Genomic DNA, 23,382 nt, shown 5'->3' with positions numbered 1-23,382 from the left:
AAAATCTTCTGCAGGCCTCAGTCTTCCAATCTGTAAAATGGGCATCTTAAGCAGCTAGAGGCCCAAGGGGCATAGCGACAGGAAAGCCTTCCCTTCAATATGTGCGACGCCAGGCAAACGGCCTGAGTCACCGCTGTTGGTTGTATTTTTCCACCTCCTGGGCGCCCCTCCCAGCCCGCACGGTTTCGGTGGGTCCTACAGGAAGCGCCCCCGCGACGCCGGGCTTTACACGCCCTGGCCACGCCCTCTGTGCGCGGCGCCTTGGCCCCGCCCACAGGAGGGTCCGCAGATTCGCTAGGCCGGCTCAGAATTACTTGGGCCTCTGTACGCGGCCGAAAATTCTCATCGTACTCCGAGGGAGGCTTTGGGCCGTAGCCATCTCCCCAGGGTCGGAGCTGGGCATCCCCTAAGCTGTGCTACTAAGAAAGATCCAGAAAAAGTGGCCAACTCTGCCAACGGGGCTTGGCTAACCAGGCATTATTTTCCTGACTCCACCAAAGCGGGCGAAGGGAGGCGACAACTGAGGCCAGGATCTGTGGCGAATCTGCAGCCTCTTAAGTCTTTGGCCGCGCGAAGAAGAGGCAGGAAAGAGGAGCGAAGGAGCTCGCATTCCGTCCACCGATTCGCCCCGCCCGCCTGACGAATCTGCGCCTGTTCAACGCGCCACTCAAATCTCCCCAGCCCTGGCTGGCCTCCTCCCCTCCGCCCCGCCCCCTTTTCCTGAGGGATTAGTCGCTGCTTTCGTCGCCGCCGATTCGTCAAGGACCCCAGGCCAGAGCAGAGGGATAGTCTTGGTGAAGCCCACTCTCCGGGGAATGCGGCCAATCTCCAGGCTCCCTGGGCCGCAACTCTCGACCCTTAAAGGGTGCCGGCCGAGGCGAAGCCGCTTTCCTCGGCCCCGTGGATCTCCTGGCGGCACCCGTAGCGAAAGTGCGAATGTAGACGCTGTGCCCGCTGGGCCTCGCGCAGGTGGCGGTGGTGTTTGGTGCGCGCGCCGGGGAGGTGGTGGTGGGGGGGCGCCGCCGCCGCCACCGCTGCGGGGCCGGGTCTCGCGCTGCCGCCGCCGCCACCGCCGCCTCGCGCCGCTGAGGTGCCGCGCGGGGTGGGGGGAGGGGGAGCCGCTCGCCACGAGCGGGTGAGTGAGGCCTCGCCGCGCGTGCGCGGAGATGGGGGGGCAGATCGCGCCGGGGCGGGAGGAGAGGGCAGCGGCGCGCGTTCCCCCCACCCCCCCGCCCGGATTCGGGGCCGAAGCCGGGTCTCGGGCTCGGTCTCGCGGTGTTTCCAACGCCCCGAAGAGGTGCCACCTCTTGGCCAGGGGATCGGGGCGCGGGGACGCGAGCGGGTGTGTGGGAGCGAGAGCCGGGCTCGGCCCGGGCCGCTGGCCGGTGAGGAGGCGGGAGGGGGCGGGGCCTGCCAGGGGGCGGGGGAGGGGTCTTGCTCTGAGGCCAAGTGGGGCGCGCGCTAGGCAGAGCGGGAAGGTAAGGGGGCGCGAGATGGGCCTGGGGGCCTGAAGGGAGAGTTGGGAGGTGGAGAGAGAATGGGGTGTTGTGGTGAAAGAGGGTACTTGGGGGAAAATCTAGGGGAGCCACGGGTCATGGTGAGGTGTGGAAACTGGGGTGATAAGAGGACCTGAAGTCTGGGCTAGTCGGTGAGGGGCAGCTAGGGAGTCAGGCCTAAGTCCTGAACACCCTTGCGTGTCCCTCTTTCCTAACAGTGTAAATGAGCAAAGATGGATCAGGAAGGTGGGGGAGATGGGCAGAAAGCCCCGAGCTTCCAGTGGCGGAACTACAAGCTCATCGTGGATCCTGCCTTGGACCCTGCCTTGCGCAGGCCTTCTCAAAAGGTGTACCGCTACGATGGAGTCCACTTCAGTGTCAACGTGAGTGCCCCGGGCCTTGCCATCTAGGGAACTCCAAGCCCCATTCTCCTCTGTTACCTCTGTTTAGCACCCTGAACTCCCATACCCTTGGTCTGCCTTCTTAAAAGTAGGCAACCAGAACCCAGCTCTTTTGCATGTGGGACTCCAAATGGGCTTCCTAGAGCTCAACAGCTTGGTTTCACCTTGAGCTGTCTTTCTGTTCCTGCCTTCCTTCCTAGGACTCAAAGTATATACCAGTGGAAGACCTCCAAGACCCCCGTTGCCATGTCAGGTCCAAAAACAGAGACTTTTCCCTCCCAGTCCCTAAGTTTAAGGTACGTATCTGCTAGACTCTTGCTGTGATAGCCCTTGGAGGGGCGGTTGGTGCAGAGGATCCATTCTGGTAGTTTAGTCTCAAGCTAATAAAAGGGGGAAGGGAGTTCTTCTATAAAAGGGTAACAACCAGGTCTTATAATCTCTGAGGGTGTAAGACGGAGTTGTTCTAGAGAAGAGTTGTGTTCATCTTCTAGAAAGGTATAGGTGAGGTGTTCCAAACAGGGGTGCTGACTTCTTGAAGGATGAAGTAAAGGCATGCTTGATGCTGTACCCATCATTCTGTACTCCTAGAAATGCACAGCATGGCAGTGCCCTGGTGTGATGCCCATTTCTCAGCAATTAAGAGGAGTGACAAGGCCAAGGACTCCATCCTTTGAGTTCTCTACTCTTCACTCCTCATTTGGCCACTTGATCATCCATCTTGTTTCCTCAGAAGATTCCTATTTCCCTGTCTAGCCTGAATACTCATCAAAGGCCTTGGACTGGCCTTTGAAAACTGATGGTTCTTGGTTTCCTTCACTAATTCTTTATCTTTCTGCCTTTTTATATAAACCATTTGGAAGGTTTTTCTCGCTGCATTTTGTTCGCTTTGTATATTGTTTCCGGATGGTCTTTTTCATGCCCGTAATTTTGATTATTACTGAAACATTGGTGATTTCCAAATTTCTGTTTCCAGCCAAAATCAGTCTCTTGAACTCCAGACTTGTATGCCTGGTAGAGGGACAGCTCCATCTGGAGGCCCCACAGACATTGCAGACTCAAGAGATTAAAAACAAGTTATCTTTACTCCTTCTATTTCCCTTTTACTGATGAGGGGTAACACCGTCTATTCAGTTCCACAAACTGGAAACCTGGGAGTTCTCCCGTGATTGTCCTCTTCTTTATTACATAATCTGTCACCAAGTCCTCCTGACTCTTCTTCCTAAATCCATCTCCTTCTTATATTAGTTTTTTAAATTTCTGTTGTTATTGCTATTTTTTTAATGTCTTATATTCATTTTGCCAAGTTTCCTCGTCTGCGTTCTCTTCTCCGATTTCATGATCCACCCTGCCATTTGTCTTTTTTATTTTACTCCTATTACTTTAGTTGCCAAATCCGTGTTTTTGTGCATTGGCACATATGGTTATTGATCTGGCCAAGCCTTGTCTCCCACCTTCAGGTATACACGTGTGTTCTACTCTATTATACATATTGTAGTTTCAGAAAATGCCGGGTTATTTTATAGTTCCATGTCCCACAAGTCTTTATCATCTGTTGAACTCTTGCTACCCAAAAAGCCAAATGGGAACTGACACCATGAATTCTTCCATGCCTCCACTCCTTCTCTGGGCTCCTAAACACCCTGTCTGCACTTACACTGACATTGTGCCCTATCAGGACTGTGTGTATCTACCTGAATCTGCTTTTCTGAACAGAAGTCTTTTTTTTTTTTCTTTCCATCTTTATATTCCCAGTGCCCTGTCCGTGGCAAAAACTGAACTAGTAAGCTGTTTCCTACAATCGGTTTCTTCCAAGTATGTTTACTTCTTAGTTGTACATTTCTTGTCTTACTTCTTGTGTTATTCTGGAACGAGAAGAATTCGGAGCAGAGAGGGGTTAGACTCCTGTGTCACTTGTTGGGGCACTTCCCTGCATTTCTGTGCCTGTGTTTCCCGGTCCTCTCTCTTTCTGGACCCAAGGTTCCCAAAGGGAACAGTGATCAGTATGGAGACCCCGATTCAAGACTCCCTGTCCTCTCCGCAGCTGGATGAGTTCTATATCGGACAGATCCCACTGAAGGAGGTGACCTTCGCAAGGCTGAATGACAACGTGCGGGAGACATTCCTGAAAGACATGTGCCGGAAGTACGGTGAGGTGGAAGAGGTAGAGATCCTTCTTCACCCCCGCACTCGCAAGCACCTGGGCCTGGCCCGCGTGCTTTTCACCAGCACTCGGGGAGCCAAGGAAACGGTCAAAAACCTCCACCTTACCTCCGTCATGGGCAACATCATCCATGCCCAGCTGGACATCAAAGGTGAGGGTTCTCTTGCCTGCTGCCTAAGGTTGAGCTCCAGTAGAGACTGTACATGCAAATGCCTGCTATGGGGCCAGACGAATGATCAAGTTCATGATTCCTCATCTGAAACTCTTGAGGCCACATGTGTTTCTGAAATTAGAATTTTATAGAGGAATTATGGCTTTTACGCGTTTCGCATGTGTATGATCTTTGGCAAGGTTGCGTAGCATCTTTTGGTCTAGCATGCGACTGTATTTGGGTATGTCTGAAGGGTCCTACTAAGTAGGATCAATAAAAACTAACTAGTAAATTGCTTTAGCTTGGGTCAGATTTTGAGATCGAATTCAAAAAAATGCTTGTCTGGAGTTTCATGGGGTTTTGAAATTTGGGATGGAGAATCAGGGATCTATACAGATGAGTGAAGTGGCCTGGGGTTCTGTGTTCAGAAGCAGCAAGGAAGAGTGGGGGGCTTGGGGGATTGTAGAGCACCGTGCCACGGGAAGGAGGCAGCTGTTACTTGGCATTAGCCAGTTTGCAAGTGGGAACGAGGACTCCTGTTGCCAAGGAATGTTTTTTTATTGAGTCAGAAGTCTAGGTTTTTGTGTTCTGTCTCATGTTTTTTAAATGCTGCAATCCCCTTCCCAAAATTTTAAAGAGATTTTATAGGGCGAAGAAGCCACAGATGTGGCTTAGAGTTAGCTCTCAGGCTGTCACTTTGCACCCTTTAGTTTGTAGGCTGAAGAGTGTGATGGGATCTAGCATCAGACCACCTGGGGCTGAGTTCCAGTCTGTCACTGACCAACTTTGTGACTTTGTGCAGGTCAATTTTCTTCGAGTCTGTGAAACAGGGGTACTGATGCTTCTCTCTCCTGGTGATCATCCAGCTTCATAGTATAAGTAGAGGCGTTTATTTCTAAGCCGTGAAGTGTCATTCGGTATGTTGTTTATAGTGTCATGAGGTGGAGATGAGGCCAGAAGGTCCCAAAGGTAGAGACAAGGTAGAACTGAAATCCCCGCACCCAGGATTCCAAGAAATCATAGGAAGCTTGAGGTCTGAGAAGGAAAGGGGAAAGACCAATCAGGAAGAGGAGTTTCTTCCTTCCGACGTTGACACTTCCCATCTCTCTTCCTCCAGGACAACAGCGAATGAAGTACTATGAACTGATAGTCAATGGCTCCTACACCCCTCAGACAGTGCCCACCGGGGGCAAGGCCCTGAGTGAGAAGTTCCAGGGCTCTGGTGCAGCCACTGAGACGGTACGTAGCTGGTGATTGCCGTAGGCCTAGCCACATGGGCATAGTGCTTGGGTGCCAGGAACACTATTTGGGAGGTTCTGGGCTTCCTTGTTAAGGATAACAAGAGCCAAGAAAAGATGTTGAGATGCTTTCAAAAGGCAGGGGCCCAAGGTTCTTGGTTCAAGGAAGGGCAAGTTGTCAAATGTACTTGATCTTCTTTCCTCCCTGCTCTACTTTTGCCCTCCAGACTGAATCCCGCCGCCGCTCCTCCTCTGACACAGCTGCCTACCCGGCAGGCACCACAGGCGTGGGCACTCCTGGCAATGGCACCCCTTGCTCCCAGGACACGAGCTTCTCCAGCAGCCGACAAGACACCCCATCTTCCTTTGGCCAATTCACCCCTCAGTCCTCCCAAGGAACCCCTTACACATCTCGGGGCAGCACCCCCTACTCTCAGGACTCTGCCTACTCCAGCAGGTACAGAGTAAACACCCTCTGGGGCCCCCAGATTCTGGGAGTGCCACTGGAAGAAGAAACCTGGAGTCTCTCTAGAAGGGAGCTGGGAGTAATTTTTCCTGGTTTCTCTGTGGGTTCAGCCTGTCATCAGGGAACTCACTGTCTAGCCAGACACCCAGCAGTGTGTAGATTTTCCTATGGGGGTGGTGTTGGGGAGCTTTGGGTACTGAGAACCAGGACACTAGGGTTTGGTCCTTTGGAGCTGAACCCCACTGACTCCTGCGCTTTTTCTCCAGCACCACTTCGACCTCCTTCAAGCCCCGGCGCTCAGAGAACAGCTACCAAGATTCCTTCTCCCGCCGCCATTTCTCTGCATCCTCAGCCCCCACGACCACCTCCGCAGCTGTCTCAGCCACTACTGCAGCCACTGCCTCGTCCTCATCCTCCTCCTCCTCCTCCTCCTCGTTGTCCTCATCCTCCTCGTCGTCCTCTTCATCTTCATCCTCTCATTTTCGTGGTACTGACTCAAACTACCCGGCGTATTATGAAAGCTGGAATCGCTACCAGCGCCATGCTTCCTACCCTCCCCGTCGGGCCACACGGGAAGAGCCCCCTGGGGCATCTTTTGCTGAAAACACAGCTGAGCGCTTCCCACCTTCCTACACTTCCTACCTGCCCCCGGAGCCCAGCCGGCCTGCTGACCAGGACTACCGGCCACCTGCCTCAGAAGCACCACCCCCGGAGCCCCCAGAACCTGGTGGAGGTGGGGGTGGGGGGGGGCCCAGCCCTGAGAGAGAAGAAGCTCGGACCTCCCCCCGCCCAGCTTCACCTGCCCGCTCCGGTTCCCCGGCCCCAGAGACCACCAACGAGAGCGTGCCCTTCGCTCAACATAGCAGCCTGGATTCCCGCATCGAAATGTTGCTGAAGGAGCAGCGCTCCAAGTTCTCTTTCTTGGCATCTGACACAGAGGAAGAGGAAGAGAGCAGCACCACAGGCCCTAGTTCTAGAGACACAGGGAGTGAGGCGCCTCCTGGGTCTGGTCACGGGCCCTGCACACCCCCTCCAGCCCCTGCTAATTTTGAGGATGTGGCACCCACAGGAAGTGGGGAACCAGGGGCTCCCCGGGAGTCTCCCAAGGCCAACGGACAGAACCAGGTGAGGTTGGGGTCAGCTGGCAGAGGTACCGGGTTCCGGGAGGCAGGGCTGGGCCCGAGGTGGGGGTCAGGAAATTAGACATGAGAGCGGGGATTTGAGGGAAAGCCCTGGAGCAGACAGAGGCTTTCTGTGACCCTCATCTGCATCCCTACAGGCTTCTCCATGCTCTTCTGGAGAGGACATGGAGATCTCCGATGACGACAGGGGCGGCTCACCCCCTCCAGCCCCGACACCCCCCCAGCAGCCTCCACCCCCTCCTCCTCCACCCCCCCCTCCTCCTCCATACCTGGCTTCCCTGCCCCTTGCTTATCCTCCCCACCAGCCCGCCTACCTCCTCCCACCGCGCCCTGATGGGCCGCCTCCCCCCGAGTACCCCCCACCTCCTCCACCCCCCCCCCACATTTATGACTTTGTGAACTCCTTAGAGCTCATGGATCGACTTGGGGCTCAGTGGGGGGGGATGCCCATGTCCTTCCAGATGCAAACCCAGATGTTAACTCGACTGCACCAGCTGCGGCAGGGCAAGGGATTGACTGCTGCCTCAGCTGGCCCCCCTGGTGGCGCCTTTGGGGAGGCGTTCCTCCCATTCCCACCCCCCCAGGAGGCAGCCTATGGCCTACCCTATGCTCTGTACACACAAGGGCAAGAAGGCCGGGGGGCATACTCCCGGGAAGCCTACCACCTGCCTTTGCCTGTAGCAGCCGAGCCCCTGCCCTCCTCCTCCGTGTCGGGAGAAGAGGCCCGGCTGCCTCCCAGGGAGGAAGCAGAGCTGGCAGAGGGCAAGGCCTTACCATCAGCAGGCACCGTGGGGCGTGTGCTGGCCACCCTCGTCCAAGAGATGAAGAGCATCATGCAGCGAGACCTCAACCGCAAGATGGTGGAAAATGTGGCCTTTGGAGCCTTTGATCAGTGGTGGGAGAGCAAAGAAGAGAAGGCCAAGGTGAGGGACAATGCCTGGGACTGAGGAACTCTTGGGGCTTTGCTGGAGAGAGTAGATTTCTGGCTTATATGGCCCTTAAGTCTCAATGAGCTTGGATTTTCAACACTTCCGTTTGTAGAATGGGAATGATAGCTGCTTTGTAAGGTGGGTGGACTGAATGAGCAGACTTTGGAGAAAATGCCTGTACAGGGGCTGGTGCAAGGGAGGTGTGGCATAGATCTGTGTCAAATAGAGGAGTGAGTAGATGCATTTCTGTATTCTTGGGACCTGGGAGTAGTTCTCAGGCAGGAGGCAGGAGGGAGCGCCTAGGTTCTGGGGCTCAGTCCCCCTACTGCCTGCAGCCATTCCAGAACGCAGCCAAACAGCAAGCCAAGGAGGAGGATAAAGAGAAGACAAAACTCAAAGAGCCGGGCCTGCTGTCCCTCGTAGACTGGGCCAAGAGTGGGGGTACCACAGGCATCGAGGCCTTTGCCTTTGGGTCAGGGCTGCGAGGGGCCCTGCGGCTGCCTTCTTTCAAGGTACTCAGAGCTGGTCTCGCCTCATAGGGAGGAGAGGGTGTGGTGGGGACCTCCCTTCCTTGGGGGAGAGGTGGTTGGGATCTGTGACCATTTGAGTTCGAAACCAGCCCCATCTCTTCCCACACCCCAGGTAAAGCGAAAAGAGCCTTCGGAAATTTCAGAGGCCAGTGAGGAAAAGAGGCCCCGTCCTTCCACTCCAGCTGAGGAAGATGAAGATGGTGAGTGAGGGGTCAGGTGGGAGGAGACAGGAGAGGGTGCCTGCTGCTGATAGGAATACAGGAGGCAGGGACAAAGGGGGACGGTGTCTGGGGGCAAGTAGCCAAGTAGAGAGATTGAAGTAAAGTGGTGCTGAGAAGTATGAAGAGCTTAAGAGAGGGTCATCCTTGAGTCCTAGTTGTGGTTCTCACTGTGTGCTGATAGAAGTTTCCTGTATTTCATTTTTCCAATGGAAAGTGGAAATGGTTAATTTCAACATCTAGGATCTTAGGGTTTCAAGGTTAAACGGGTCACTTACCCAGGTTTCCCATCCAGTGCTTAAGCTCTTCTCCAGCCTTCCTTCCACTTTTGTCTAAGTCTGAGCTGTTGGTTGATGGCTTACATGGCTAGGAAACTTCTTAGTCTGATTGGCTTCCCCAGAGACCCTTGGGCCTTAGTGCTGTTTTCTTGGGGCAGGCTCTCTCTTCCACCTAACCCAGAGAAGGATAAAAGGTTACATGGGTGCAGTGTGGCCAAGCTATAGAACTGTTAGGTAGCTCTGAGGTTTTTGTGTTCTCCTGTGGAACTTCACCTTCTTGTCTGTCAAATGAGGTTTGTCTTGTTGGACCGTTGGGAAGATCAGCAGTGGTGGGTGCAAAGCTCCTTTCAGGCCAGGGGAACAGGAACTGTTACTACTGATGGTAAATTGCCCTAACTGCCACTCCACTGGGTCTAGACCCTGAGCGAGACAAGGAGGCTGGAGAGCCCGGGCGTCCGGGGACCAAGCCCCCAAAGCGAGACGAAGAGCGAAGCAAGACCCAGGGCAAGCACCGCAAGTCCTTTGCTCTGGACAGTGAGGGGGAGGAGGCTTCCCAGGAGTCCTCCTCCGAGAAGGTGAGGGGCCATGACGCCCAGTCCCTGCCAGAAGCCTACTTCCTGAGTTCCCGTCCCCATAGCTGCTTCCTCTCTGGGCTGGAGCCCAGGCAGCGGTGCCTCCTGGAGGACCATTGTCCTTTACTTGTTAGTCCCTATTTTTTGTCCTTTTTTTTTAAGGAGGAGGAGGAGGAGGAGGAAGATGAAGAAGATGAAGAACGTGAGGAGGCCATGGACGCTGCAAAGAAGGAAACGGAGGCATCTGATGGTAAGTACAGGCAGGAGGGGAGGATTCTGGCTTGGGGAGGAAGGGATTCCACTGCCTTCCTCGCCCTTTCCTGAGTCCACACAGAAACTTCATGCTGGATTTATTAGCCACCTTTGCTCCTTCCAAAGTAACTGTCTCTTAGCCCCATCTCTTGGAACCCTTGGCCTATTGTAAGCAGTTAACTCTGATGCTCAACAGTTCCCTTCTGCTTAGCTTCTGTACTGACATGTGGCTGTCCCCTGAAGACCACCCAGCAGAACTTCCTTACTTTTCCCAACTCCTCAGGACGTGGGGTCCCGAGTTCTCCTGCTACCCCGCCCCCCTGATACTACCAGACTGTGCCTTTCTGCCTTCAAAGAAGGCCCAGCCACCAAGCCGTGCTTCCCCTTCCTCTCCTCTCCCCTCAGCTGCCATCACCAGATACGACTCCACTCTTCAGTTGAACACCTGTTTGTCCATATGCATCCATTGAGTCTTGAGTACATAGTTTAGTCTTGTTTCTCGTCCATTTGTTCAGAATTAGCTCTTGAGCCCTTACTCGGTACTGGTAACCATTCTGGGTATTGGGGACACATCTTTTATGGGACTTGGGATCAGTTGGAGGGGAGGAGGAGACTTGACAGATGAACAAATAGTAGCACCTCGGATAGAGATACGTAGTTTAAAGAAGAGAAACTAGGTTACTGGGGTAGAATAACAGGTGGGGGAGCTGGGGAAAGATGGGCTGTTCTAGATCTCTTGGAGAAGGAGCGCCTCTGAGAGGTGCTGTCTCAGCGGAGGCCAGATGGGGAGAGTGATGATCTGAGAGCCTGCCTTTTCAGGAAGGCAGAGGGCAGGGTCAGCTGTTCTAAGGGTGCAGACTGCTGCATGTCTGCTTGGTCACCACTTTCTTTTTTATTTATTTATGATAGTCACAGAGAGAGAGAGAGAGAGGCAGAGACACAGGCTGAGGAAGAAGCAGGCTCCATGCACCGGGAGCCTGATGTGGGATTCGATCCCGGGTCTCCAGGATCGCGCCCTGGGCCAAAGGCAGGCGCCAAACCGTTGCGCCACCCAGGGATCCCTGGTCACCACTTTCTGACTGTTGCACCACCTCAGTGTTCCTGGGATTTGTTGCCTTCTTTGTTCCTGCTGGCCTTTCTCACTGAGTCTTCTGCAGCAGTTAGACTGACTTCCGTGTCTTTAGTCCCATCCTTCCTCCTCCATTCTGGTCCATTTTCCAGTCTGCTGATGGAATTCTCTTTCCTCCATTGCATACCTGACCCTGTGACTTCCCTTCATAAAGTCTATTTCTAGCTCCCTGCATTCTAGAAGATGACTCTTCAGCCCGGTATTGTAGGCCATTTATAACCTAGCTTCTGTTTATCTGTTCAGTTCCCATCCTGATATTCTCCAGACCCATCCCTGGCCATCCCATCTGTTCTAAATTCATCCAGGTGTGTTCCTCGGACACTTCACGGTTCTTAACTTAAAAGTCCTTCTGACATATTGTCATTTCCCAGAGGCATAAAACCAGAACATTTTTAAAGCTTACTTTCCCCCAGGAATCTTTTTTATTAGTCTCATCCGGGTAGCATCTCTGAGACCCACCTTGGGAAAAGCTTCAATGGTTAGAGCAGACCACTTACAGTTTCCAGGTCTCCCATCTCCCTGCACGTCTAACTGCCCTGTTCAGCCTTCACGTCTTCCTCGTGTTCTTCTATTTGTCGTTTCTTGATTTCAGCATCTCCCTCACAGGGATCCCTTCCCTGACTGGATCTTCCAGGCAGAATCTAGGACTTCCCTTGGCCAAGCTCCCGTGGTCTGTCTTTCTTTTCTTTCTTTCTTTCTTTCTTTTTTTTTTTTTTTTTTTTTTAAGATTTTATTTATTTATTCATGAGAGACAGAGAAAAAGAGAGGCAGAGACACAGGCAGAGGGAAAAGCAGAGAGCCATGCAGAAAGCCTGATGTGATCCGGGGACTCCAGGATCACGCCCTGGGCTGAAGGCAGGCACTAAACTGCTGAGCCACCCAGGGATCCCCTCCCCTGCTCTTTCATACTGAAATTGGTCTCAACTGTGAACAAAGAGTGTGCTTACCCAATTCCTTGAGGGTTGGACTTCCCAGCACAGAGCATAACCCATCCGTAGTAGTGAGTCAGTGAATGAATCCATGGCTTGACCAAGTGAGGAGTGTTCCCACCTCGCCTGATTGCCCCTTCTGGATTTCTAGGCGAGGACGGGGAAAGCGATTCGTCCTCCAAATGTTCTCTGTATGCTGACTCAGATGGTGAAAATGATAGCACGTCGGACTCCGAGAGCAGCAGCTCCTCCAGTTCCTCATCTTCCTCCTCATCGTCCTCATCATCCTCATCATCCTCATCATCATCTGAGTCCTCCTCGGAAGAGGAAGAGGAAGAGGAGCCGCCAGCAACTGTACCCTCAGCATCACCTCCCCCCAGAGATGTCCCTGCGCCCCCACCAGCGCCTGCGGAAGAGCCTGAGCCAGAGCGGGTTGCAGGCTCCCCATCCATGCCTCTCCCCGAACAGGAGAAGTCTCCAGCAAGACCTGCAGGTGGGTACTACAGAGCTGGTGATTTGGTCTCTGTTGATGCTGGTATCTGTCTTTGTGAGAATGGTGGGGTCAGTATTTGTGAATTACGTACAAGTGCAGGGCTTTGTTTGAACGTGTGCAAGTTGGACTGAAGTCACTATCTCCTGTCAGTCCTCCCTTGGAGACATTAACAGCCACATTCAAACTGTGTTGCTCTGAGCAGCTCACAGAGCCATAGCAGGGTGTACGTCTACTAAGGAAAACGGTGGTCTCACCCCCTACCCCACCCATCCCAGAATGGTCTCTTTGTAAGTTAACTAAGGAGAAAATTCCCAACTTGACAAGTTCCTCCTACTGATTTTTCCTGAGCTTGTGGCTTAATGTGTAGTGTGTGCTTGCAGGTGATTACATGGACAAACAGGTGGAAGATAGGTATTGATAGTATTGGCTCTGAAGTTAAATTTACCTTTGCTTTTCCTTTGTGAGTCTGTTCCTTTGTTGTTTTGTAGTACATACACATAATTTGTCCTTCTGAGTGAACTGTTCAGGCAGTATGTATTTGTTTACTGAGTACAGTTGACTCTTGAACAATGCGAGGTTTAGGGGTGCTAATCCCCTGTACAGTTGAAAATACGTCTACAACTTTTGATTTCCCAAAAACTTAACTGTTAAATAGCCTACTATTGCCTGGAAGTCTTACTGATGACTTAAGTAAGTAGTCGGTTAGCATATTTTTTGTATGTTATATGTATCGTATGCTACGTTCTCACGAGAGAATAAGTGTGAGAAAAAAAGTCTTTAAAATCTCAAGTAAGATACATTTACAAAACTATACTGTATTTGTCAGAAAAAGCATGTGTATAAGTAGCCTGCGCAGTTCAAACCCATGTTGTTCTGGCATCTTCTGTACTTAACGGTAGGTGCAGGGGGCCCCGTTCTCCCCTCCTGAAGCTTATGGTCTATAGAGAGAGTTGAGTTGAGTAATAAATACCTAAGAAAGTCTGTGATGGCAAACACAACAAGAGAAAAGTACAGGGTGCTCTGAAAACCTGAGCATGTCTGCAGGGATGTCTTTGCTGGTCTTTTCTGCTGAAGCCTCATCAGACTGAAATACAGGCAGAGCAGGCAGCCGGGCATGAGTAATACATACAAAGGCCCAGAGGGCCGAGGAAACAGCATGTTGGAAGACAGAAACCTTATGGATGGTGAGAAGTGAGGGGAAACTGGGATGGCTGAAACTGGAGAGGTGAGCAAGGAGTGGGCCGTTCAAGGTGAATTGGCCATATTAGGAATTTGGTTTTTATTTTGAGGGCATTAAAATGCCATCAGAGGAGTGTGACAGGATCTTATTTGTGTTTTGAGGAGATGCAGTACAGAGAAGACTTGGAGACGGGCTAGAGCCCGTGTGGGCAGCTAGGAGGCTATGGTGGTTGGTGAGGAAGGCACACGACGGCGGGCACTGGGAGTCACGTGTTCTTAAGTGGTGTCTATCAGTTCTCAGACTGGACATGGCCTTCCACATAGCCCTCCCAAACGTAACTGAGAATCTGTGGTCTGAAATGAGCAGTGACCACGGGAAGAACCCCCAGCACTGTTGCACTCTTCTGGTGCAGACCTTGCAAGAGGAGTTGAGGCTCTCAGTGATCTAAGATGCCTCTCCTGTCCTCTTTGAGCCCTGGGAGCAGAAGAGCTTGTGATCAGAGGGCATCGCTCTCAGGAAGGTAGGAAGAGTAGGGCGTGGTCAATTTTGAATTTTGCCAGAAAGATCATTCTCGTAGGAAGGAGAGGGACTGGAAGAGGTGGGGAAGGAGGTAGAATGACCTATGGGAGAGTTTAAGAGAATGCAGGTGAATGAAGGGCATGAACCCAAGCAAGGCAGGTTACAGTGAGCTGCATGGAGCGGAAGTGGGGATGAGGATTTGAGAGACATTTAGGAGATAGAACCACTTGCTTAAACTACTTCCCAGGAAAGGGAAGATAAAGGAGGAGGAGGAGAAGCGGCATTAGGAAGAAAGCTGATGCACTTCCTTGGGGTTTAGTTTGATATGCCTTTGCGACCTCCAGGTAAGAAACATCCAACAGGCAGTTGGATCAATGGATCTGAGGGTCTGGCAACAACAGCAGGCTGGAAACGAGGTAGGCAGATATTTGAGAGGAGCCCAGGCATGGGTGTGAGCACATTTACATGGATCAAGAGAAGGGGCCAGTGCATTGTATCTATAAGAGATAGATGGGCAAAGGGGAGCCGGAGGAGGCCGAGCCGGAACTATCAGCAGGACAGGAAAGAAAACCAGGGAGCGGTGTGTATCAGCAGGCCAAAAGAGAGATGGTAAGATAGGAAAAGTTTCTGTTGGATTTAGCAGCTAGGGGGTCACTGTTGACCTTATCAATTTCAGTAGAGAAGATCAGATCGGAGGCAAGTTAGGAGTGTTAAAGGAGTGAGGGCAGGTGACAGAGAAAACCAGTCTTCTGGAAGGATAGACTACTCCTGTGAAGAGAGAGTTGAAAGGTTGTGATGAATATTATTAGTTAAGTGCTTGAGTGCTTCCTGTGTGCCAGGCTCAAGGCCTAGCACACTGCAGATTTGTTTTCTCATGTAGTCTTCATACCATCCCTGTTACTCTCATTTTCCAGATGGGGAATTTGAGGTTCAGTGAGATGCTCAAGGTCACCCAGCTGGGATTGGAGAGACAGGAGAAGGCAGGGTTGATGGAGGGTTAGGTTTTGCAAATAAGTGAGGCTTGAGATACAGATATGGGGCAGGAAGAGGGACAGGCAGAGAGTGTAGTACCTGTTGGAGTGGCCTCCCTGGGGGTGCACAGGTGGACTCGAGGTCTGATACACATGTGCCTATAATTGGGATGGCAGGGAGATGTGGGCTTTCATGCCCAAGGACCCCTTGTTTCACTCTGCAGTAGGAAAGAAGCGTATTTTCTCAGCACAAGGGGGTGGGTGGAGGAGGAGCCTTGATGAAGGAAGGAGAATGAGGATGAAAAGGTTTGTGACTCAGATTCCCTGCTGAGACTGGGGGTTCAGGGGAAAAGGTGGAGAAAATGCAGGTAGGTCAGTTGGGCAGAGTCAGGTCAGGGTTGGGGGTCTCCAGGGTGGCGGCAATGGCTGAAGAATGTAGAAAGTGCTGTGAAAGGAGATGGCAGAGTGAGGGCCCTGTGGGCAGGCACAAGAAGGAAAGCAGCTGGTTTAGAAGGATGGTGACAGGCTAGAGGGAGCCAGGAGGTGGGGTGAACTGAAGGGACCTGGGGAACTGTGATCAGAGGGGAAGAGGTCCCAGTTGGGGCTCTTCCGGGGGTTAATGAAGTCATTAACCAAGTGTGTGACTTGGGGAGCTAGCTGAGAATGAGTAAAGGAAGGCATGGGAGAAGGGAGAATGAGGGGAACGAGGTAGATGGCAGAGTAGGGAGGAGAGAGGTAGATGGCAGAGTAGGGAGGAGAGAGGAAGAGTAAGGATGTTCATGTTCCATGGATACAGCTGGAAAGAGGGAAATGTGGCCTGATGGCAAGAGAGGGCTTGTGTGGTGGAACCCAGAGATGGGACCTGGATGCCTTTGGGATTTGCCTTTCTTCTGTCTTTGGTCTGATTCATTCCTCTCTCCTGAAGGTGGGCTTCCCCTGCTTCTGTCCAACCCTACAGAGAAACCCACTCCTCTCTTAGATCCTTATTTTCACGGAAGTCTCTCATGACACTGGCTTGGGTCTAGTAGTCATCAGTTAATGAACGCCAGGGGCAGGGAGTGGGGCAGGTCATGTAGTAGAAACCTTGGCTTCTGGGAGATATATAGACTGGGTAGGTACCCCAGAAGTTATCTCCCTAAATGAAAGGCATGGCCAGGTTTCTCTCAGAACAGGAAGCAAAGAGAACTCTGTGTGAAGAAGCTAAGCCAGGAGAGGAATTTGTTCCTAAGAGCCAGGCTTCCAGAGGGCACCGTGGCTAGGTTGGGATGATGGGTCAAAGGCAGGGCTGCCCCAAAACAGAGAAGAGAAGAGGCAAGGAGACTTGGAGAAGCTAGAGGATCTGGGACAAGCACCCAGGGCCTCACTAGCTTCAGAGCGTGGTTCACTGCTGGCTGAGACCCCAGCTGCTGTGCAGTCTTGGGAGATGGGGCTGAAGGCCTTGCTCAGGGTGCCTGGCTGGGGAGTGTCTGTTAGGGCAGCAGACAAGTATTGCTCACTGCCTGCTTGGGTCAGACCTGGAGCTGGCCGCCTTTTAGCTCTGGGAGTGCCAGAGCCAGATGTGAAACCACTGACTTTCCACTGCAGGATGTCCAGGGGAGCATGGAGCAGTAGATGGAGCTTGAAATTCAACCCAGCCTGCCTGGGGTGCAGATCTTGTTCTGGCATTTGTGAGCTGTGTGACTTTGAGCTAGCTATTAACCTTTCTCTGCCTCAGTTTCCTTCTCTGTAAGCTGGGTTTAATAATAGTACCCACCTCACAGGGTAGTTTTTGAGGAATGAAATGAGTAGTTAACATACGTGAAAGAAAGTCTTGGATTGATGCTTGGCATGAAGTATTAGTTATTAATCTGCTGCTGCCATCCTGAAGACTGGCACTTGAGAGCCACCGGCCTTCTGGTTCTGAGAGGAAGTCACTACCAGCATAGCCTTCACAAAGATGGCATTGAGCTCGGTGAGCTTTCCCAGTAGGCAGGAGGGGAGAGGCACGTGTGAAAGGCCGCGGCTGTTCCAAATGGCTGAAACCTAGGAGGGGAGAGGGTTAGTCTGCAACACAGGGTCTTCCCCAGAGATAGGGCAGTGTAGTCTTCAGCTGTATTCAGGCTCCCACATTCAGTACCAGACTTGAGGGCCCCAGCAGAGGGAGGACAGGCTCCCTGTCTGGGGGACTGGGGAGAGAGAATGCCACCTGCTCAAGATGGTGTGTCCCCTCCTCAGACCACTCCGTACCCTTGGGGTCTCACCTTCACCCTCAGCTTCTTTAGGGGAGTCTTCCTGACCCCTCCCCACTTTGGCAAACCCTGGTGCTCCTTGGCAGGTGGCAAGGAAACAAATATTATGCAGTGTTTCAATACAAAGACTCAATGCTTACATTGTATCTTTACCACCTCACTGAACAGAGAACATTGTAGTTGAAATAATGGATACTTTAGTTCAGAGAGGGTTAATTGCATCATCCTACCAGGCGGGGGTCGTCCTCTGTTCTCCTAGTCCTTGGACATTATTCAGTCACCACTAGTCTTGGTTAAAAGGATAGAGCTTGGGCAGCCCAGGTGGCTCAGCGCTTTAGCACCTGCCTTTGGCCCAGGGCGTGATCCTGGAGACCTGGGATCGAGTCCCACATCAGGCTCCCTGCATGGAGCCTGCTTCTCCCTCCCGCTGTGTCTCTGCCTCTCTCTCTGTGTGTGTCTCTCATGAATAAATAAATAAAATCTTAAAAAAAAAAAAAAAAAAGATAGAACTTAAGTGTGTGTCTCCCTAGAGCCCCCACCTCAACTCTCCAGAGTTTGGGCTGGACATTGGTTTCTTGTCACAGTCCCCATTGGACTGTAATCTCTGTGAGGGCTTTGAAAGTGCCCAGCGTGTCGGCCCTGTGCCTGACACACTTGTGCTCAGTGAATGTTTGTCGAATATATGAATGAGCAGGTACAGAACCTCCTGCTAAGGGGAGCCCATGGTGCAGAGGACTTGCTGCAGCTGTGAAGCAGTAGCATGTTTGCTGAGTGAGCACATGTGTGCCAGAAGCAGAGGAGAGCCTGCAGCCTTGGTGTGGACTCCCCAGTGAGGCGGGCCAGTACCCTGCCTGCAAGCTGCTGACCTTCTCTTCTTCCCTGTGTGCTTCCTTCCCCAGGTTCCACTGAGGAACCACCTCCCAGTGTGCCCCAGCCTCCCCCTGAGCCGCCAGCGGGACCCCTGGCCCCTGTTCCCCGCCCTGATGAGCGCCCCTCCTCTCCTATCCCCCTCCTGCCCCCACCCAAGAAACGCCGGAAAACAGTCTCCTTCTCTGCCCTGGAGGAGGTGCCAGCGCCAGAGCCTCCTCTAGCCACCCCGCCACAGATCAAGTCTCCTGGCCCTGTGTCCCGCAAAGTCCCCCGGACTGTGGAGCGGACCATTCGAAACCTGCCCCTGGACCATGCATCTCTGGTCAAGAGTTGGCCTGAGGAGGTGTCCCGAGGAGGTCGGAGCCGGGCTGGAGGCCGAGGCCGTTCTACTGAGGAGGAGGAAGCTGACCCAGGGACCGAAGTGGACCTGGCGGTGCTGGCCGACCTGGCCCTGACCCCAGCCCGTCGTGGGCTGACTGCCCTACCACCAGGTGACGACTCGGAGGCCACAGAGACATCGGATGAGGCTGACCGCCCAGGCCCCCTGCTCAGCCACATCCTCCTGGAACACAACTATGCCTTGGCTGTCAAGCCGCCGCCCTCCACTCCGGCCCCTCGGCCTCTGGAGCCAGTTCCTGCCCCTGCGGCCCTCTTCAGCTCTCCAGCAGATGAGGTCCTGGAGGCCCCCGAGGTGGTGGTGGCTGAGGCGGAGGAGCCAAAGCAGCAGCAACAACAGCAGCAGCAGCAAGAGGAAGGAGAGGAGGAGGAGGAGGAAGAGGAGGAGTCCGAGTCTTCGGAGAGTAGCAGCAGCAGCAGTAGTGACGGAGAGGGCGCTGTCCGGCGGCGCAGCCTCCGCTCCCACACCCGGCGCAGGCGGCCACCCCCGCCCCCTCCACCCCCTCCACCCCCTTCCTTCGAACCCCGCAGTGAGTTTGAACAGATGACCATCTTGTATGACATTTGGAACTCGGGCCTGGACTTGGAGGACATGGGCTATCTGCGGCTCACGTACGAGCGGCTGCTGCAGCAGACAAGCGGGGCTGACTGGCTGAATGACACCCACTGGGTCCATCACACCAATATCCTGGGCCCTAGAGGCCAGCTTGCTCCGCACAAGAAGGCAGGCCCCAGGGGTGGGGGCAGGCTGCCCTGGGGTCGCACAGCTAGGGAGCAGCCCTCTCACATCGCAGCTAGCGTCTCTGTTTGCCTCCCTCCCTGTTCTCTCTGCCACATTCAGCCTGGTCGTTCTCCTCTGGCCCCCAGGCCGTTCTTTTCTCTTTGCCTCTTGTCCCTTCTCTACCTCCCAGAGTTTTTTCTGGCAGAAAAGGTGAGATCTAAGGCTTCCTTCTCTCCATTTTTCTGCCCTCCTCATGCTAAATAATGCTTGGGCCCTCCCGCTAAGGTCAGTCACCCTTTCCATGGGCTGGGACTGGGTGGACCGAGGGGAGAGGGCCCCAGGGATCTGGCCAGCAAGGAACCCATTTTCTTCCTTAACACCCTGCACTCACCAACCTGAGCACTCCAAAACGCAAACGGCGGCCCCAGGATGGGCCCCGTGAGCACCAGACAGGCTCAGCCCGCAGTGAAGGCTATTACCCAATCAGCAAGAAGGAAAAAGACAGGTACCTGGATGTGTGCCCTGTTTCGGCCCGGCAGCTGGAAGGAGCAGACACTCAGGTAAGGCTCTGCCCTCATACCTGGCCCATTGGCATCACTGCTCACGGTTGCCCCTGTCACTTACCTCCCCCCTGCATCCTGCTTCTCCCAGGGGACTAACCGTGTGCTCTCGGAGCGCCGGTCTGAGCAGCGGCGGTTGCTGAGTGCCATTGGCACCTCCGCCATCATGGACAGTGATCTGCTAAAGCTAAACCAGCTCAAGGTGAGGAGCAGGGACTTAGGGGAAGAGAGGCCCGGTGGGCGGGCAGCATCTTGCTGTCTCCTGGGGTTGGGCATGGAGGTGAGTGGCCGAAGCACACTTCTCCCCTTGGAGGACTGCAGCAAAGGCAAGGAGTTAGGTTGAGGGAGGCGCCCAGCAGCACAGCCTGCATTCTGCCCTCTAGTTCCGGAAGAAGAAGCTCCGATTTGGTCGCAGCCGGATCCACGAGTGGGGTCTGTTTGCCATGGAGCCCATTGCAGCTGACGAGATGGTCATCGAATACGTGGGTCAGAACATCCGCCAGGTAAGGCGCTGTACCTGGCTCCCAGTAAGATGGCAGCATAGCAGCTGGCATGAGAAACACCTCATCTCTGGATAAAGGTCCACATAACCTCGCAGTTCGAAGACATAGTTGGTGAAACCTGCCTGTGTTTCCTTCGACAATTAGTGATGGGTCCTTATAAACTAGGTGGTGACAATCCAGCAAGGAGGAAGGGCCAGTATTCTCTCTGGCTATGAGGGTCTCATAGTTCAGTGGGGGAAGAGCCACTGCATAAAGAACTGCACCAAATGATGATGTTTGGTTGATGGGGAAGAGGAAGCTTGGGGAGGCACAGGTGGTGGGGCACAATGACGTGTAAGCTGGGAGCTGAAGGATGATGACTCCCCAACTCAGAGGAGGGGAAGGGTGCTCCCAGCCACTGGACAGTATGTGCAGAAGTCCGGAGGCAGGCTAGTCTCAGTAGGGCAAGGAGGTCAGAATGGCGAGTTGGAAAACCAGGACTGGTGGCCACCAGAGAGGCAGGTGGAGGCCACACTTCGTGGACCTTAGGAGCTTAGAAGCTGTGTTGTTGAGCTGGGGCAAGCGATAAGGGGAGGGAAGCCATGGCCAAGTGCCCAGCAGTGACAGGCTTTGCAGTCAGTAGGCTCCCTCTGGCTGCAGTGTGAAGGGACAGCCAGAGGCGGGGACCAGTGGGGGTGCGGTCACAGAGATCCCAGCAGAGGCCCAGGGGACCCAGACTATGCAGTGGCAGCCAAGGTAACAGGAGTCTGTGGGTCCAAGGCAGCTGGCAGGACTGAGCAGCGAGTTGGCTCTGGAGAGTGGGGGAGGGGATGGGGGAGGCCATTTCTTGGGCTGCCGGTGAGGGGGGTGAGGAGGAGAAGCAGCTGTGTGGTGGAGAGGAGTTCCAATCAGGGCCTGTGAAGCTGCAGGGCCCCGGGGACATCTAGAAATTGACGCCTAGCAGCTCCATTGAGGTGGATTTTGGCTGGAGATGGAAGTTTGGGAGGAGGCCCCACCACTTATCTGGCAGTTGAAGCCCTGGAAGAGAGTGAGATCACCCCAAGGAGAGAGCGCAGAGGGTTTATCATGCCATGTTCTGGGAAATAGGAATCACCCCTCCTCACACAAGAATGGACCTTGAGGGCATCAAGCAGCAGCCTGGGGGTGCCTGTCTTGGACAGAGGGTCCTGGGAGAAGAGATGAATAGGGTTCGGGCCCCAAAATGACCATGTCACATCAGGAACCGGCATGGCTTCACAGGAGGCTGGGGGCTCCACCGTGGGCCAGGCAGAGGCTCCAGGAGGAGCCAGTGGCTGCTGCTCATGCCCACTGAGCCCGGCACATTTTCCTGAGATCCCCTTTGGGAGACTTAAAGTGGCAGCCAAAGGTGTCGGTGTGGGGGGAACCTTGAGGAGGGGGCCCCTGGAAGCAGGCGGTTGACTCCTTGGGTGGGTGGGAGCCAGGGGAGGAGCTGCTCACCAAGACAGGTCAATATGCCCCCCACCCCAGGGTGGTAGCTGGAAGGCCAAGCGGGTCCCCTTCACCGGGGCTGGTGGGGTCAGGCCCAGTCTGGCAGGAAGCTGACTGGGACGGCACCCCGTCCTACTAGATGGTGGCCGACATGCGGGAGAAGCGCTACGTGCAGGAGGGTATTGGCAGCAGCTACCTGTTCCGGGTAGACCATGACACCATCATCGACGCTACCAAGTGCGGCAACCTGGCGCGGTTCATCAACCACTGCTGCACGGTGCGCAGGGGGGTGGGGGAACGGGGTGGGAGGTGCTCAGGGTGGGGCGGAGACTCCAGGGCCAAGGGCGCAGCTCACATGGCCCTTCCCTCCTACAGCCCAACTGCTATGCCAAGGTGATCACCATCGAGTCCCAGAAGAAGATCGTGATTTACTCCAAGCAGCCGATTGGTGTGGACGAGGAGATCACGTACGACTACAAGTTCCCTCTGGAGGACAACAAGATCCCGTGTCTGTGCGGCACCGAGAGCTGCCGGGGCTCCCTCAACTGAGGTGGGGCGGGACCGGCGCCCGCACCCCTATTTATTTCCCCGGGGTCTGGGGAGCCCTAAGCCCAGTGAGGGAGCCTCAGTCCCCGGAGGTAACTCCTGCCTCCCCTGTCGCCCCTGCCCACCCCCCTCCCTAACTTTTTTTTCTTTGCGGAGAAGAAGCTGTAAATGTTTTGTAGCTGCCAGCAGCTGTTTCCTGTGGAAACCTGGGGTGCCGGCCTGTACAGATCCTGTTCTTGGGGGGCTGCATAGCCCCCTTGCTTTGTGTTAATGGGGACTTCCCCTTTGTGCCCTGCGTGCACCCCTCCCCAGTTCAGGGGTCTCTAGGGGCAGCGGCCATGTTCTCCCCCTGGGGGGGGGGCCCTGTGCCCCCAGTCCTAGGGACTCCGTGCCTGGAACCCTGCCTCATCTTCTGTTCCTGCCAGACCCTGTGGGTTACCCTCCCACCCTGGTGCCTGGAAGCTTCTGCTCTACCAGGCCAGGATGGTGGGGGGTGGGCCCTTCCTATTGGGCTGGATTGTACATATGTTAATAGCGCAAACCCAACGCCACATTTTTATAATTGTGATTAAACTTTATTGTACAAAAGTGCTTGGTCAGTATCTTTGGGGAAGAGTAGGTGGGTGGCAGGGGGTTGGGGGTTCAGGACAGAGGATTGGTTGCAAGTGAAGAGAAGGGGAAATGGGTGGCCTGCAGGTTGGGTGGGTAGACCTGCAGACTCAACCACCATTGCTCTGGGTCACCTATTAGTCCGGAATAGTCATCCAGAAATCCCCCACCAAGGTCAGCCAGAGCTGGGCCAAGGTCAGCCTCCCTTCCCTTCCCAGAACCACAGCCACTGCTGGGCTTCTGGTATCTTGGGAAATCCAGCAAAGGGGAAGGATTGACGTCATGAGGTGGGAGTGAGGTCATCCCACCTGTCCCATCCTCTGTGCCCACCCAGCGGGTTCTGGCTTCCCCAGGCCGAATTCCCCAAGTTCTTTGCCGGAAGCAGACGCCTGCGGAGCGCAGAGTGGCCACCAGGGGGCGCCCTATGGCAAGAGCTCAGGGTACG

The 23,382-nt window shown here is 54.1% G+C and overlaps 1 protein-coding gene across 7 annotated transcripts; it reads left to right on the top strand.

Annotated features, from left to right (window-relative positions):
• Positions 1 to 221: 221 nt before the first annotated feature.
• On the top strand, positions 222 to 23,380 carry SETD1A (SET domain containing 1A, histone lysine methyltransferase). 7 transcript variants are annotated; one of them, XM_041748643.1, is made up of 19 exons: positions 222 to 930; positions 1,715 to 1,879; positions 2,098 to 2,193; positions 3,939 to 4,209; positions 5,327 to 5,448; positions 5,675 to 5,904; positions 6,180 to 7,038; positions 7,193 to 7,978; positions 8,320 to 8,496; positions 8,627 to 8,714; positions 9,428 to 9,585; positions 9,745 to 9,832; positions 12,044 to 12,385; positions 18,183 to 19,232; positions 19,658 to 19,830; positions 19,922 to 20,032; positions 20,214 to 20,333; positions 21,922 to 22,059; positions 22,158 to 23,379. In XM_041748643.1, the coding sequence occupies exons 2-19, from the start codon at positions 1,730 to 1,732 to the stop codon at positions 22,329 to 22,331; spliced, it is 5,133 nt and encodes a 1,710-aa protein (XP_041604577.1). In that variant the 5' UTR covers positions 222 to 930; positions 1,715 to 1,729; the 3' UTR covers positions 22,332 to 23,379. The 7 variants fall into 7 exon arrangements, with proteins under 7 accessions (XP_041604577.1, XP_041604575.1, XP_041604580.1 ...); XM_041748641.1 differs by having other exon boundaries at positions 222 to 969; XM_041748646.1 differs by lacking the exon at positions 222 to 930 and adding an exon at positions 1,043 to 1,135 and having other exon boundaries at positions 9,748 to 9,832; positions 12,098 to 12,385; positions 22,158 to 23,380.
• The last annotated feature ends 2 nt before the right edge of the window (positions 23,381 to 23,382 follow it).

Source organism: Vulpes lagopus, chromosome 3, assembly GCF_018345385.1.
Source record: "Vulpes lagopus strain Blue_001 chromosome 3, ASM1834538v1, whole genome shotgun sequence".
NCBI classification, from domain to species: Eukaryota; Metazoa; Chordata; class Mammalia; order Carnivora; family Canidae; genus Vulpes; species Vulpes lagopus.
The sequence above is the reverse complement of the archived record's forward strand: the minus strand, read 5'-3'. Positions and strand labels throughout refer to the sequence as shown.

What these genes read in the sequence shown, in the direction of transcription:
- SETD1A (XM_041748643.1), top strand. Translation starts at nt 1,730, where the DNA reads ATGGATCAGGAAGGTGGGGGAGATGGGCAGAAAGCCCCGAGCTTCCAG. An exon ending in CCACTGGGTCCATCACACCA is followed by an intron (nt 19,233 to 19,657) that starts ATATCCTGGGCC and finishes AACACCCTGCAC; the next exon opens with TCACCAACCTGAGCACTCCA. An exon ending in TGGAAGGAGCAGACACTCAG is followed by an intron (nt 19,831 to 19,921) that starts GTAAGGCTCTGC and finishes TGCTTCTCCCAG; the next exon opens with GGGACTAACCGTGTGCTCTC.